General features: G+C 45.5%; 1 protein-coding gene across 1 annotated transcript in view; it reads left to right on the top strand.

Annotated features, from left to right (window-relative positions):
* The window catches only part of KATNAL1 (katanin catalytic subunit A1 like 1), a 314,538-nt gene that overhangs the window by 155,261 nt on the left and 142,117 nt on the right, over positions 1-17,160 (top strand). The window contains exons 6-7 of the mRNA XM_078657135.1: positions 95-200; positions 13,087-13,245. Coding sequence (XP_078513261.1) covers positions 95-200; positions 13,087-13,245 — 265 coding nt within the window. The remainder of the gene's footprint in view (positions 1-94; positions 201-13,086; positions 13,246-17,160) is intronic.

The following is a 17,160-nucleotide window of genomic DNA, read 5'->3' as shown; positions in this document are numbered from 1 at the left end:
TTCAACAACCCTCGTATTTATCAATTGTGTTATAAATTGCTAACAAAAAACAGTTGATTAGATTAGTTTGGTTATTCCTGTGTTTTTTTCTCAGGGAAGACATAGCAGACCTAGAAGAAGCCAAGAAGTTACTAAGAGAAGCTGTTGTCCTTCCAATGTGGATGCCAGATTTCTTCAAAGGTATCCGGAGGCCGTGGAAGGTGAGATTTTCTTATTTTTTGTCACAATCTCTCCTTTATAGCTATCTGTTGTTTCTTTCACGGGCAGGGCACTTAAATAGTCGTTTGGGCATGAAGGATCCTGGCTTGAAGACAGGATGATCGTCTCCGGAAGCCAACTTGTCAGATGTTGGAGAAAACACGAAGCTGGAATGTTCCCTCTAAGGAAACTGCCAGGAGGGAAAAATGGCAGTGGCAGAAAAAAACTCCAGAAACTTGCCAACAGAAATAGCACAGGACCTTAACAAGAGAAAAGAACAGTGATCTAAGGGACAAGAACCAGACCAGCATTGTAACATACAGCACTGTAATATCTGCTGGCTTTTGTAGTGAAATATGACCAGAAAATGGAACTAGGAACAAAGGAAGTACTTCTTCCATATTGTTTAGGGAATGCTTCACCATAGCCTATAGTATGGCATCCATCATGGATTGGGTGGATGAGCAGGAAGTCACGCTCCATCATGGCATAATCATTTTGTATTGCAAAATCCTTCCTGATGCTCAGACAATCATGCACACTTCCGAGGACCCCGCCTCTCTTGATGGGTGCTGAAGGTATGTTATCATGCAAGTGCTTCCGGCAGGCAAGCCCCCATTACCACAAGAAGGGAAGCTTCTTGGCAGACGTGTCCTGCAGAAGCGCCTGCGATAACCAAAAGGATGCAGCCCACGGGCTTGTCTAAACCCCGCTCCTTGAGCTCCAGGTTTATGAGGATTTAGTCAAAATCATTCCTCAGCCTCAGTGGCAATTAACATACAAAGCAAAGATGTGTGACAATTTACAATTTGCACAGAGCAGTACATATCAACAGTTACCCAATGCTGCTTAGAGCTTATCTTGTGTCTCTCTCATTCTTAGCTGAGTTGTGCCTGTCGCACTTGACTCTCTGTAACTTTAGCTAACCATGCAGCTCAGTGTTCTTCGCAGAGCACATATCTTTATGCATATAACATTAGTCTGTGTCTCCTCTATGAACCCATGTAATCTTGGCCTTTACAAAGGACCTCCTTCCCTCAGGGGGCCTGGCTTCTGGGGAAGGTGGAGATCTGCAATTTTTGTAATGCCACTGGTCCTGCAGAGGAACTATTTTAGAGGGACTCTGTCATGTGTATGCTGCAGCAGTTTGTTGTCCTAGTACTCCTTGTTATCTGTCCATTCTATGGCGTGCTGGAGTTGTGAGGCCAGTTTATACTAAACCACTAAGTCCAGCAGCCCCAGGCCACCCTTTCATTTTCACGGTTTCCAACTTAACCATACAACGTTTGCTCTACCAGACCAGGAAAACCCAACAAACTGTCCAATTTTTCAAACAGCTTTTAAGATGATGCACTCATTGAGTTTGCATTAGGTCTAAACATGTAGGTAGGGGGGTAGGGACACACGTCCCATAATAGAAAGTGGCAGTGTTCCAGAATCCTACAGAACTACTCAATTCCAATTAGAAGCCTGACCACTTTGTGCTTGTGTTGCTTCTTTCATGTAAAACGTGTATGCCCAGGTATTGAAATCTATTCATTTCCCACCTAAACCCCTGTTTCAACTGCAGTTCACAGTTCATTCTTGCACACATCCACACAGAAGATAACTTGTTTTCCTTCAGGTGATGTGAATCCCCAAAAATTCTCAGAAGCCCTCCAATTCCTGATGCAGTGGCGGCTGCCCTGTGTCTTCAGCATACTTTGTCACCCAGGAATGTGGAATTCCTTTCTTCTATTGCTCAGGATATATTGAGGCCTATTAAGAATCTCCATATACTAGAACTACAATAGTACTTCTCACTTACTACAAAATTCTATTCGCATAACTACACTAGGACGTCTCTGTATCTCCTGTCTCTTCTGCGTAGAGATCTCCCTCTCCAAACCTTGGAGATCTCTGCACCTATTTGCCTATGTTTTATTACTAAATTTGGGAGGGACAAGGAAGTGGATGGAAAATATCCAGTCCTTTGATGAAGACGTGGTGAGAGCAGGGGTCTGTGGGTGCTTCAATGTATATGGAATGCATAGTCGTGGTTTCTTGAGTGGTGATGGTGGTCAGGGCGGTACTCTTGTCGTGTAGTTTCAACTATTCAGTAGGAACTGCGTGTTTGTGGATGAAATAAACATTGGGAAAGCGCCAGACTGATTCCATGCACCGCAGTATATGTTGTCCCGTAGACCAGCTAGCTCACAGTGCCAGTATATTCGTCCCCCCCCCCCTCCAACCTGGACAGGGAGCGAACAACTCTGGCAACCACTGAGCATGACAACCCTGTTGCCTCAGGAACCATGGTGACAGTCCTAGAACCTTTCCCTCATACACTCTTTTGCTCCGAGAAATGTACACAAAGGGACGGTTTCAATGTTTATTGAACCAGTGTGATTATTCTATAGTATACATGTGCTACAAGGATCAATAGACAGAAGTAGATAAAAGTTATAACAAGTATCAGGACAGTGAACAATACAAAAAATTCCAATATTTTACTGAAACAAAGTATATATGCAAGCATATAAAATAATATAACAATCCGGCGTACTCCTAATATGAGTACCCTAACCTGCGTATCCAGGGTGTATGTGTATGTGTATGTGCTGCCAAGAATCCCCTTACTGTATGATCTAACCTCATTACCTGGTGGGTAAAAATGTAGGACCCGTCATAGTTAATAGCTTGACAACCCTCACTGAGACTTGAACCAAAAACAGATGTTTATTTATAGAAAAAGGCTTCTGATAGATACATCTGTCGTGTGGATTCCTCACCTTGTGAATATCCCCTTGCGTCAGCAACATTCGGAAATTCTTTTTGTAGCTTCGCGCCGACGTGGACTCGGACGTCACAGAGGCACGGCATCGCTCGCGACTCCGCTGACGTCACCGATGCCTACAATACCACGCCGGCGTGATGACATCAGTTCCCTTTTTTCCGCGTCGTCGACGCTAACGGTTTTCTGGGATCGTCTGTAGCTTTTACTGTAACTTTGTTACTATCTAAAGTTCTAGTTTCTTTGTCTTCTCGTTTTCATCATGACTTCGAAGAAGACTCGATTTAAAGCTTGCGGAGAATGTAACAGAATAATGTCCATTACAGATCCGCATGAATGCTGTTTGTGGTGTCTGAGCTCCGACCACGACGTCGAGGACTGCCAATCTTGCAAGAAGATGACACCAAAGGCCCTCCGAGAGAGAGAAGCGAAACTTCTGGTTGCTAAGATTAAAGGAGGAAAAGAAAAGAAAAAAATCAAGATCGCGAACTCGTCGTTCGAAGTCAAGATCTCGATCGAGGTCGCGATCGGATTAGTCATCGGCGCATGCTTCGAGGTCTTCTAGAAAGAAGCATAAGAAGAGAACCCATGAATCCCGACATCGGTCGAGGAAGGAGTCGGGTTCCAAGCCGAAGTCACAAGTGAAACTGGTTGAGAAGGTGGTTTCGTCGGCTTCGGAGGATCACGATGTCGAGGTTGAGGCATCGCATGCGGACTCTCCGAGTTCACCGAAGCGGAAGTGTGCTCCATCTCCGGACCCATCACATCCTTCAGGTCGGGAGGATGAAGGTGAGGAGGAGGAGGTTGGTGAGGGTGGAGATCGGATGCCAGAAGGTAGTACGACTCTGGTACACCAACCTGAAGAAGAGGTCGACGTCGTTTCGACTCCACGTCCTCAAGAACAACCAGGGGGTTCATACCCAGCCTTCCCGGCTCCAGGTCAAGACCCTTCGCAATTCCTGAATGCGATGTTCGGAATTTATTCAAGGGCTATGTATCCCTCTGGGGCTCCTACTGGTCTTATGGGTCCTATGGCATATGGTTTGGGTGTTCCTCATTCCTATGCACCTGCGCCCTTTATGCCTTTTATGCCGGCTCCGGCGCCGCATTGGCATTATCCGACTCCGGCGAGGCCTTCGTCACCGAAGCCATCGACGCCGAGATCGATGACTCCGATTCCTTCGACTCCAGTTCCATCAACTATGATGCCGAACCCTGAGCGACGTCGTGAATCTCTTCCTCGTCCGACGTCGGGTTCGACGCCGGCTCCGGCTCCGTCGGAGTCGATTGCGGATCCGACGGCTTTGAATGTGAAGATGAGATCTAGGCGTGAAGCCCAAAGATGGATGGATGAGGAGAGATATAGGGAAGAAAATCTTGAGGAAGGCGAGCTTCATGATTCTGAGGACCCTTTTGAGGACCTATCTGTAGCTAGTGGCCTTGAACTGTCACCTGAATGGGACCTTGTTTCGGTTTCTAATGAACCCTCAAAAGATGTGGCACCTTATCATGTGGTGATAAAGAAAGCTGCAAATATATTGAACATTTCTCTACCATCTTCAGAGTTTAAATCTAATCTGCTTACAGAGTTCCTTCACTCTCCTTCAGTGATTGAACCTTTACTACCTTTTAATGATTCCTTAAAGGAGCCAATTTTAGAAATTTGGAAAAATCCTGTATCTGCTCCTGCTGTATCTAGAGCTGTGGCTAGAAGGTATAGAGCAGCTCCTGAGGACCCAGAGTTTTTAACATCTCATCCTCTACCGGAGAGTTTGGTAGTGCAGGCTGCCTGTTCCAAGAGGTCTACTGGTGCGTTTCCGCAGGTTCCAGCGGAAAAGGAGTCTAGAAAGCAGGATCAGGCTGCTAAGAAGGTCTTTTCATCTGCCAGTATGGCTTTAAAATCCACAAATGCAACCTGCTTAATGGGACGTTATATCCATGCTCTTATGGACACTGTGAAGCAATTGGTGCCCAAGATGCCTGAAGAGAATAGGAAAGACTTTCAAGAAGTTATTTCTGATACTCAAGCTGCAGCAAGACAGGTTATCCAAAGTGGATTGGACACGACTGATTCTGTGGCAAGGATCATGGGTTCTTCTGTTGCGACTAGGAGAGCCACATGGCTTAAATCTAGTGAGTTTTCCACTGATGTCCAAGCTGCACTGATGGATCTTCCTTTTGACGGATCCGGATTGTTTGGGAAGAAGGCAGACACTGCGTTGGAACACTTTAAAGGTAGCAGGGCAACAGCTAAGTCTTTGGGCCTTCAAACCAGGGGCACTTTTGCAAGACGCTCAAGAGGATTTGGTAGATCTTCTTTTCGAAACTATAGATCTACCCAACAGCAGCCACAGCAGCAGCAGAACACTTTATACAGAGCTTATAGAGGCAAACAGAGAGCCCGAGCTCGGGCCGTAATGTTTCCTCCTCTTCCTCCTCTTCTCCATCCCAGCCCCCAGCCACAGCAGCAAAGCAGCCCTAGATCCACCATTCTGGATCATGTGGGCCGAGTGGGGGGCCGGCTTACCCATTTTCTACAGGATTGGGAATTGATTACATCGGATCTTTGGGTTCTCAATCTTGTGGAGAATGGGTATGCACTTCCTTTCCAGGAGTTCCCTCCCAATTACCCTCCTTGCCAAGGGTTTTGTTCGGAGGACCATCTACTTCTTCTGCAGGAAGAAGTCCTGGCTTTGTTTCGAAAAGGTGCGATAGAGGTGGTTCCGGAGCAGGAGAGGGGTCAGGGATGCTACTCCCGGGACTTCCTGATCCCCAAAAAGGATGGCAGGCTCCGGCCAATTCTGGATCTCAGGATCTTGAACTTTTACCTGAAACAGGAAAAGTTCAAGATGCTCACTCTTGCTCAGGTTCTTCAAGCGCTGTTGGAAGAAGATTGGATGGTGTCGATCGACTTGCAGGATGCGTATTTTCATATTCCCATCTTGAAGTCGCACAGAAAGTATCTCCGTTTTACGGTTGGGTCGCAGCATTACCAGTTTGCGGTCCTTCCGTTTGGTCTTACTACTGCGCCTCGAGTCTTCACCAAGGTGATGGCGGTGGTGGCAGCACATCTCAATAGGTCGGGGATACATGTGTTCCCGTATCTGGACGACTGGCTGATCAAAGCGGAGTCGCCAGAGAAGGTGCTCCATCATCTGCAAGAGACAACTCAGTTGTTACACAGGTTGGGTTTTTCGATAAATGTACCCAAGTCTCACCTGGTGCCCTCCCAGCGCAACCTGTTCATAGGTGCTGTACTGGACACAACTGTATGTCGCGCATTCCCTCCAACTCAAAGGATTCACGACATACAGGAAATGATTCCTTTGTTCTACAATGGAGCGGTCGTTCCAGTTCTGAAGGTTCTTCGCCTGCTCGGTCTGATGGCTTCTTGTATTCTATTAGTCAACCATGCACGCTGGCACATGAGGGCACTCCAGTGGTGCCTCCGCAGGCAGTGGTATCAGCACAACGGAGATCTCAGGGAGTCAGTGAGGATCTCCAGAGAAACTGCAGCGGATCTGTCTTGGTGGAGCGTGGAAGGCAATCTGTCGCAAGGAAAGCCTTTTCAACTTCCTCCATCGGTGGCCACGGTAATAACGGATGCATCCACTCTAGGGTGGGGTGCTCATCTGGGGGACCTGGAGGTCAAGGGTCTTTGGTCTCCAGAGGAAAGGTTGCTTCATATCAACCTTCTGGAATTACGGGCAATACGTCTGGCATTCAAGGCCTTCCTCCCTTCCCTTCGCGGTCGGTCGATTCAAGTCCTGACGGACAACACGACCGCGATGTGGTACATCAACAAACAGGGAGGAGTGGGGTCGCAGTATCTCTGCAGAGAGGCTCTGCGTCTCTGGTCCTGGGTTCAGGACAACCAGATTTGTCTGATGGCAAATCATCTGGCCGGGGTTCAGAACGTTCGTGCAGACATTCTCAGTCGGCAGTTCTCTGCCGACCACGAGTAGAGGCTTCACCCGGAGGTGGTTCAAGACATCTTTCAGATGTGGGGGACTCCTCGGGTGGACCTGTTCGCCACTCGCGAGAATGCTCACTGCCTGTCATTCTGCAGTCTCCAGTATCCGATGCAAGGAGCCTTGGGGGACGCGTTTCAGTTGAGTTGGAACTCACAACTCCTTTACGCGTTTCCTCCCATACCTTTGATTCCTCGGGTTCTGAGGAAAATTCACCAAGACCGGGCCCAAGTTATATTGATCGCCCCGGATTGGCCAAGAAGGGTGTGGTACTCAGACCTTCTCCACCTCTCCTCTCACCCGCCGCTCCGTCTCCCTCACAGGGCAGACCTCTCTCAGATGGAGGGGCAGGTTCTACACCCCCACCTCCAGACCTTACACCTTCATGCCTGGAGATTGAACGGGGCAACCTGAGTTCTTTTTCTCTCCCGCCTGATGTGGTGGATGTCATCTTGTCAGCCAGGCGTGACTCCACCTATTCTTATAGGTGGTCAAAATTTGTCACTTGGTGTGGAGAGAAATCTATAGACCCTTTGAGAGCCCATTTGTCTGATGTTCTCCAGTTTGCCCTTTCTCTGGCGCAACAGGGTCTTGTCGTTGCGACAGTGAAGGGTTATCTTTCAGCGCTGTCGGCATTTCTCTGCTTGCCTGATCAGCCTTCCCTTTTCAAATCTCCTGTGGTTTTGAGATTTTTGAAGGGCCTCACAAATAAGTTCCCTCCTACTCCTTTTATTGTTCCTCATTGGGATTTGAATCTTGTGTTGACCTATTTGATGGGTTCTCCCTTCGAACCCTTGCACAAGTGTCCCTTGAGACTTCTTTCTTTTAAAACGGTCTTCTTGGTTGCAATCACCTCGGCAAGGAGGGTGAGTGAGCTTCAAGCTCTTAGTTTCAAGCCCCCATTCTTATCCATTCATGCTGAAAGAATGGTTCTCAGGACCAGGGCTGCTTTTCTGCCTAAGGTGGTAACTCCCTTCCATCTAGGACAGTCCATTACCCTTCCTACCTTCTATCCTCCCCCACACCCTTCCAAGGAGGAGGAGAGGCTTCATCGCTTGGACCCAAAGAGGGCTGTTAGTTTCTATCTTGATAGAACTAAAGACTATCGTATTGACGATCAGCTCTTCGTGGGTTTTGCTGGCTGCAAGAAGGGCAGTGCGGTGCACAAGCGCACACTTTCCAGATGGATAATCTTGTGCTTCAAGATTTGCTACTTTCTGGCGGGTAAGGACCCTCCTGAGGGTATTAGAGCACATTCAACTAGGGCAAAGTCTGCAACTTCTGCTTTGTCTAGAGGTGTTCCAGTTGAGGACATTTGCAGAGCGGCGACTTGGGCTTCCCTCCACACTTTCGCGAAGCACTACTGCTTGGATACCGAGGTGAGGAGGGACGGTCACTTCGCGCGCTCTGTCCTCCAAGATTTCCTGGTATAGCAGAGTGGACACCCTCCTCCGGGAGTGGGGACTGCTGTGGGACTCTATTCACAAGGTGAGGAATCCACACGGCAGATGTATCTATCAGAAGAACAAGTTACTTACCTTCGGTAACGCTTTTTCTGGTAGATACTATATCTGCCTGTGGATTCCTCACTGACCCACCCGCCTCCCCGTTGTCCACTCTTCTATACCAGAGTTTCTGTAATGTATTTATTTTATTGTCAAGGAGTTGTTTATTTCAAATGTTTTATTGAATTTGCTTCACACTGTGTGTGTTACCTTGATTTCTATACTGCGTATGCTGTGTATATGTCTACTGTCATCGGTCCGTCCGTGTGCCTCGAAGGCACGGAAAAAAGGGCGGAACTGATGTCATCACGCCGGCGTGGGCCTATTGTAGGCGTCGGTGACGTCAGCGGAGTCGCGAACGATGCCGTGCCTCTGTGACGTCCGAGTCCACGTCGGCGCGAAGCTACAAAAAGAATTTCCGAATGTTGCTGACGCAAGGGGATATTCACAAGGTGAGGAATCCACAGGCAGATATAGTATCTACCAGAAAAAGCGTTACCGAAGGTAAGTAACTTGTTCTTCCATGCCTTTGGCTGAGATTGTGATCAGGGTGGCATTGTTTGTGTGCTACAGATAGCTGTGTCACCATATGGACTAAAATAACGAACACATTTGCTTAACGTACGTTTAGGCCTTGTACATAGTGTCAGGGCAATACAATAGTGTTCCTGCGAAGTTGGCTCGTGCAAGCAAGGTTGGTGTTTCCAAGAAAGTAACTCAATGTCACAAATGCAAATGTGTGTCAAAAGTTCATGTAAAATGACAATGTTTCCTTCGAGGCCTAACCAGGACAATGACACTCTGAGTGTTGGTAGACATTGGCAGGAGGGCTGGTGATCTTGTTAGTGAAGATAGGGACTGCTGGAAGCAGAGGTTCTGAGAGGGGGTTATGCTGGTGGAGCTTGCTGTCTGAGAGGTAAAGTCTTTCACTATTGAAAAGATTTCATTGGCACTGTTGGTACTGCTTTTGATGCAGTCATTGAGCTTGGAGCATTTGATGGCTTTAATTTGCTAATGGTAGCATCTGAGGGCATATTTGTAGGTGCTCTTGTATTTGTTGTTCTGACTATGTCTCCATCTGCGTTCAAGTTGCTTGCAGTGGTGTAGTGTGAGCCTGAGCTTTTCCGTGCACCAGCTTGTTTGCAGTCTGGTTCTCGTGGCTTTGTTGGCTTTGAGAGGAGCCAAGGTATCTGTGCAGGTAGTGTTCCAGGCATTGAAGTTGAAGTTGGAGATGGATTCGGGGAGGTTGTTGTGTCGAGGTCAGTGGTGTATTAGTTCAGAAGACCAGGATGATACTGAGATCTTGTTCTAGTCCCTTTGGTAAGATTTGGTGATGGTGTGTCTGTGGTGAGGTGGGATGGGTATGCTGAAGTTGATGAGGGTGTGGTATCACCAGGTGATCAGTGTGGGTTTGTCTACTATGATGTTGCTGATGCTGGCAAAAATGGGGTCCAGTAGGTGTGTTGGAATCGGTGCGGTCCTCCAGGTGGTCGCTGAAGAGGATAAAGGCACTAGATTAAAGAATGAGGGGGAAATGAAGTCCATAATTGTGCTGCTGAGGTTGGCATGTTTTCGGTGAGAAAGGTTGATGAGGATGCTGCTCACTATTCCAACTCCAGTCTACGCAGAAGTAGGGAAGGTGTTGGACTTAAAATTCAACACTAGTCCAACAAGGCACCCCCTAAAGCAAGTCATTGTAATGACTGTGTGGGAAAGGAAGTTTCCTGTAGTTGGCGGTGATGAGGAGTTTGATCAAGTGTTCCGTGTTGCTGGTGGTGCTCTCCGAGGTAATGGAGCATTGGATGGATTCTTTAAGATGATAGAGATTCCACCTCCGATTCTGTTTGTCTTGTTCTTTCTTGTGATCTTGCATCTAGGAGGGATTGCAGTAGCTTTGACAGAAGCCAAGTTTCGGTCAGGAAGAGCAGGTCCGGTGAGCGGTTGTGTAGCAGATCAAACATTTTGGTGGCATGTTTAGTGAGGGAGAGAGAGTTGAGGAGTATGCAGGACACAGAGGGATGTGGTGTAGTGGGGTTCAAGTGTGTGTGGTTGAGTACGTTGGATATGTGAGGTGCATTGGGAGAGTGCGGGCATGTGAAATGGTAGGTTGCGCAGGAGAATGCACCTTCAGCGTGGTTGGCAAGGCGCAGCAGCAGCACTGGGAGATGCAATCTGGATTCAGGGTGTGGAGGGTCGTGGTGGAGTAGCGACAGTGTGGGACAGGTGGTTGGGAGAAGGGACAGCGGTCCTGGCGCAGTGCATGGGCTGGACCCGGATAGACGCAGACGAGCATGCCTATGGTGTGCCAGCGGTGCGCCTGCTGCTCACGGTGGCACTGCAAACTCCATTAAGTGAATACAGGTTTGCTGGGAAACCAGGGATGTCAATTCCTGTGTAGATGGATGATGAGTTATCCAGTGATTCACTTCCTATATAGATGTATGATGGGAAATCCTGTGATGTCTCTTCATGTACACTGTTGACTTTAGCTGAGAGTCAAAGTGGACTCTTGAGACTTAGATGGCTAGTAGGGAATACCCTGGATGTTATCAATAGTAAATAGGGAATAACCGCTATTGCTAATGTGAGGATGGATTGGAACAGGGAATTGCCAAAGAAACACTAGAGCCCTGACCTCAAGGTGGATTGTGTAGGTGTCTGTGAATGTCGAAATAAAGTAGTTCTCTTTTTTGCAGTGAGTATTTGGATGGACAGTGATTTATTGCTGCTGCTGCATGTTTTATTTTGAGTTTTGACCCCCTGTACTGTATCAACACCTTCGCACCTTCCCTAGTCCCCCCATCGCGAGGGAGCCTTGGACTGCTCGTGCTATGCTAACTCTGAGAGTCAAGTGAGAAGTGGTACTTGGTCCAGTTATTCAGAATACATAGTAAGTCGGGCTCGGGATATCAGGAGTAAAAGGCCCCAACCCTCATGATTGGACCCTATAACCCCTTCTTTCCCAATGGCCCTCTAAAAGGGGTTCTGACACTTACCTATCCTTCATTGGCAAGATCATTAAAAAGCTGTCTGCTTTCAACTCCTATATCAAATCAGAGCTAACCATCCCTTGCTTGACTACCAATCTGTCTTTAAATCATGCTGCAGCACAGAGACTTTACTTTCCACTACATTGATAAACCCTTTCTGGTCATGGATGAAGATCACTCCTATATCTGGATATTATTGTTGGACCTCTCAGCTGCCTTTGATACGGCTGACCACCCAACCCAAATCCACACCCGGTAGTCTTAAATGGGATTCACCGGCAGTGTCCTTTCTTCTGTGGTTCTGCTCCTACCTGTTAAATCAACACCAATTTGTTCACATGGACACCCCCTGGGCCTAAAAGATCCCTATTTCTTGCAGAGTATCCCAGAGTCCATATGAGTCTACATGGAGCAACTTGAAGCTATACACATAGACGATGGTATATTAGTGAATCTATTTATGTTAACAATACACGGTTCTACCTGAAAGAAAGCCAACACCTTAAACACTACCTGCATCTATTCCAGATGTGGATGTTCAGCCCCTAACTGAAGCTCAACCCAACCAAGACAGAATTGCTGTTATTTGCCAAGAGAAACAAGCAAGAAATATTACAAACTTGACTCAGTGACATGAACCTTGATGGTTTTGAGCCCCACCTGTCTCGCAATGCCTAGTCACTTGGATTCACCTTGGGCAGCAGCCTCACTCTCGAGTAACAGATTACCAAAAAAATAAGAAAGGCCTAGTACCAGTTCCATCTTCTAAAGAAAGTGGAAACATATCTTCAAGAAAGTTTTTTTCAGAACTGCTGTTCAAGGTAATACCCTGCTCCATGCCTTTCCAGACTTCACACCAGCACTCTTTAAGAAAATCTTACACGCTGATACACTCATCATCCTGGGTTAGAAGATATATGACCTCTATCCAATGGCTCCCTTTACCAGCCCACACCATCTTCTAAATCAGCTGCATCATTTACAAAGCCATCTTGAACATCACCCCTGCTTATCACCCCTGCTTATCTTTTGATGAATCTCACCATCTGTTTGATCTCAGCACACCCACCCGCAGGCACCCAGGATGAGAAACAGCATCCCTTTGCCCATAATACTGCCCCAGTGCTGCTCTAAAAAGCACTAGATCACAATGCAGTAACATTCCAGAAATCGGCCTCCTTTTCTATTACTTGCTGACTGCTTGCCTTTGACTCTACACAGTACTCCGCTGCCTTTTTGGCTTGGTTCACACTATACAAATAGCACTTACATACATACATAGATACTTGCTATACACTAAATAGCAATATCCTTTGCCATCAAAATAAAACATATTATTTTATTGATGATTTCTCTTTCCTCCATACACATTGCATGTTCAGCTTTCCACTGGTTTATATACTCTTTATATTCCAACGAAAAAAGGAAAGTTGTAAATAAATTGGCAGTTCCAAGTATGCACTTTGACAGATCAAAAATGAAGTATATCATTTGTTAGTTGACTTTTCTGTGTATATCCGTTCCTAAATGTGAAATTGTTTATGCTGTTAAAGTTGCAATTACAACCACATTCTTTGTTTTTACATTTTTCATACATTGTGGTATGTTGCTATTCTTTGATTTCTTTCCTGTATTTTATATTATTTTAGGGTGTGCTGATGGTTGGGCCTCCGGGGACTGGTAAAACCATGCTGGCAAAAGCTGTTGCCACAGAATGCGGGACAACCTTTTTCAACGTTTCTTCTTCTACACTGACATCTAAATACAGGGGAGAGTCTGAAAAATTAGTGCGTCTGTTGTTTGAAATGGTAAATAATCCTGTAAAGAATATCTTAAATGTATTTCTTAAGGGAAAAAGTTGGCAATACTGAGATGGTAAGGCTAGAATAAATCTAATGGTAATCGAATTCATTGCATTTTGAGCATATATGTAATACTCAGTGCCTATATTTTAGGTACAAATGCAACTGATGATGGATGGAATACTGACCACAACAAACATTCACCCCAGTTATAGATATTTGTTAAATCCATCATTTGTTTTGCTCACCATATTATTCCAGTTCGAACCCAGCCATATGCAAATCAGCATTCCGTCCATCATTTGTTTGCACAGTATAGTTTAGGTACAGTACATTTAAATTCACACTCAATTGTGTATGTTAAATGTTAATATGTAAATGTGGACATTCAGACTAACCCATATATTGCTTTTTGTATTGTCTGTGTTACTTGTTCTTAGAACAGATGGTTGTTAAGAGGCTAATATATTTGCATGCTTGAATCATTTCCTGCCATCAGGCCTGATGTCCTGATAATGTATACATGTCCCTTGTATGTTAATTCTAATACTTAAGAGTTAAACAGTATTAACAATCCTACAGGCAAACAGTAGTGTTTATATAATAGCATATTGAAAACTGCCCAAATGAGTCGAATCTTCTGAACACTCCACTCACTCAAAGGCCACAATGACTCATATTTTTACAGCATATCATGCTTGAGTCCAGTGCAGAGCTGTCCTCTCCAACTCCCATTTAAGTCTATTTTTCACCCTATGTACTTTGAAATTTACTTGCTAGGTTCCCTGTCCAATCAATAAAAGTACAAATGCTCAAAACAGCAACATTCACTGTTTTTATATCAGCCAAAAATAGTTTCAACTCCCTGTTCTTTTTTTTTTTTTTTTTTTTTTTACCCATAAAGACCGTTTTTTTAAATAAATTGCCAACATCTGGTGAAAAAATATCAAGGAACAATGGCTGTGATGTTTGCTTGGTGTGTCTTCTTGATTCTGACTCCATCAACGTCTTTGTGATTTGTCACAACATGTCCTTCAGGAGGGTGAGAGACTAGGGAAGGGATTGACTCAGGGCTAAGAAAAGAGAAATTGGCACTTCTCCTGTAGGGGAAGGTCGTCATTCCACCCTCTCTTTTTCCTAGGAGACCAGCTTCTGCAAATTCTAAAGGTGAGTGGCCAGCAACTTGTCATCACTAGCACTCCCTATCTCAGCCAATGTCGAGGCAATCCGCAATGAGGTGTGCAGCATCGAGGAGCAGAAGATAGATGTCCTGGCATGCACACATGTTGACATTGAGAGGGTCAGAGATTTTTAGGTTGACGAACCTTTGAATTCTGTGGGATAATTCGATGTTGCAAGTTCCTCATCTCTCAGAGTCTCTCCCTCTTCTGCCAGAACTTTATAATCATATATTCTGATACCAGGAATCGAATTGTTCCTCCTGTAGCCCCAATCTCTCCACAGTATACCAAACCACCTCCGCAGCCTTCTTCAGAAGTTTCTGGTCCTCTTCTTCTGTCTCATCAGGAGGATGTCATGCCTAGAGAGGTGCATAGTCGAGAAACCAGGGAAAGATTACCATCTTGCCCATCTCGCAAGAGATGCAGGGAAGAGGATCCAGAACATATGTCTTGATGCAGACATAATGATTCTCACCATTCTGAGTCGTACAGTGAAAGGAGAAGAGGACAGCACCAGCCTTCCTTTCCTTAGTCGTGTTCTGCAAATGAGTTTAATCTTTAGGTTCTACACTCCAGAAGTCAGCACTAAAATAATTTTTTTTAACCTTCTAGACAAAACCACAGGCTCAGCCCATTGTTCTGTTGGTCCCTGATTTATTGGAATTCATGATGGAAACCTTCACAAACGCTTTTTCAGTTTGGGCAGCAGAGAGTCATCTGAAAAAGAAATTCAGAACTGCTAGGGTTCTGAAAGATTTCATACAAGCTGATTCCTTAGTTGTATCAGCAGCTGAAAAAGAAATTTAAGGCAGCTGTCTTGACCTCTCTACATCTGCTGGAGAAGAAAAACAGAAGCTGGTATGCCTTCAGCAAGAAGATTTGCCATCTGTAAGCATTGTTAAAGCTGCCAGGTATTCTGCTTTGTTAAGCCGCTATGACCTTTTTCTTTTGGATTCAGTGAGTCAATTCACGGACTGTCTCCCAAAAGAAAAATGGGGTGACTTCATGGAGGTGGCCAAGGAAGGAACTCTAACACCTGATAGCATAATTGGTGTAGCAAAGGGCACTGAAGACCTAGGCCATGCATATTTTTGCATTGGGGCGTTCATGAGGCATTATTCGTGGCTTAGACTAACATCGCTAACACCCACAAGCTTAGCAAAAGATGTTTATCATCTATTGGTTCTTTTGGGGTGAATGAGGAGCTCCGTAAAAACAAATTTTGATGTCTTTGGCTTGCAAAAACTAAAGAAATTTCTGTTTGAATTATTTGCAAAGGGTAAACAACACTCACATGCATCTTTCTGGTGAAGCAGCAAGGGCGATCCTTTCAGGAACGAAAGTCTTTAGTGGAAGAGGTAGCAGTCAGCAGCCTTTAGATGCATCAAGGAGGCCCCAACAAAACAGTGACTCCATCACCCTGACACCACTGATGAGTACCCTGGTGGGAGGGAGTATTTCCAGCCATCTCTTGGCATGACAGGAGATTACAAAAGACATATGGGCGATAGATACTGTGTGGAATAGGTACAAAATCAGATGTTCTAGTTCTCATCCTCCAATTTCTACAAAGGGATCAAATTCTATAGGTCTGCCTAGCTGATTCAAGAAACCTTGACCTTCAAGAAACCCCGCTTGGTCACAAGTTGGACATCCCTACTTGCAGAGGAGAAAAAAGGAAACAGCTGGGCTGAGACACTGACAGCGACCTCACAATGACAGCAGAGTGGTACTCTGATTTGAAGACAGAAATGTGTGTGTGTATATAATACCAGCATCCATGCTTCTATGCCAAGGCCTCAGGCAGGCTGACATTGTTTATCCTCTTGTGATAGCTATGTCGCCTTATGGACGAACAACATTTGCACAATGTATGTTTAGACCTTGAACTAAATGTTTAAGGTGTCATGATAGTGTGCCTACGAAGTGGAAATGTAAGCTATGTGGCTTCAGAGAAACTAATCCTGCACTGTCGCACACGCAAATGTGTGCCAAGAGTCATTGTGTAAAAAAGAAGGCAACTTAAGAAACGTGTGTATGTAAAATGGCAGTGTTTCTTTCCGGGCATAATCCATCCACGTGACACCCACCCCTTAATGTAAGTCGGCTAAAGCTAACCAACACTAATAAAAAACAATGCAACGTGATATATATATATATATATATATATATATATATCTATTACCTACTGGCGTTCGCCATTAGGTAGTTATAGTTAGGATCGTTTTCCATAGGAAATCCGCAACATTCTATTGGGAATAACTGTGGCGCCGAATGAGGGATCTGCCTGTAATTTTCCTTAACTTTGCGTCGCTGCGCTCCGCTCCTTCCCTGAAAGTTTCGGGGGGATCCGTCAAGCGGGGGCCGAGATAAAAGGGGGTCCCAAAACGTGTTTTCCCCATGTTAATTTCCATAGGGCGGTTGGACTCACTTTTAGCCCGAACGGCTGAATGGATTTCCACCAAACTTGGCAAAATTGTAGGGACTGGTACCCCGATGTGCCTTTGCTATGTCTCAAGATATATGCTCCAGTGGTTTTTACGAAAATTAACTTAGAAAAAATATATATTGGGCTACATTGGGCTATATATATGTTAGAGCCCAAATGTAGCCCAATGTAGCCCAATGTAGCCCAAAGATGGCCACCAGAGACAAAAAAAACAAATGTAGCCCAAATAGCAGCCAGATGTAACCCAACTATAGCCCAATGACAGAATGTCCCAGAGTGTTCTAAAGAACA

The sequence above is a fragment of the Lissotriton helveticus genome, chromosome 8, assembly GCF_964261635.1.
Source record: "Lissotriton helveticus chromosome 8, aLisHel1.1, whole genome shotgun sequence".
NCBI classification, from domain to species: domain Eukaryota; kingdom Metazoa; phylum Chordata; class Amphibia; order Caudata; family Salamandridae; genus Lissotriton; species Lissotriton helveticus.
The sequence above is the reverse complement of the archived record's forward strand: the minus strand, read 5'-3'. Positions and strand labels throughout refer to the sequence as shown.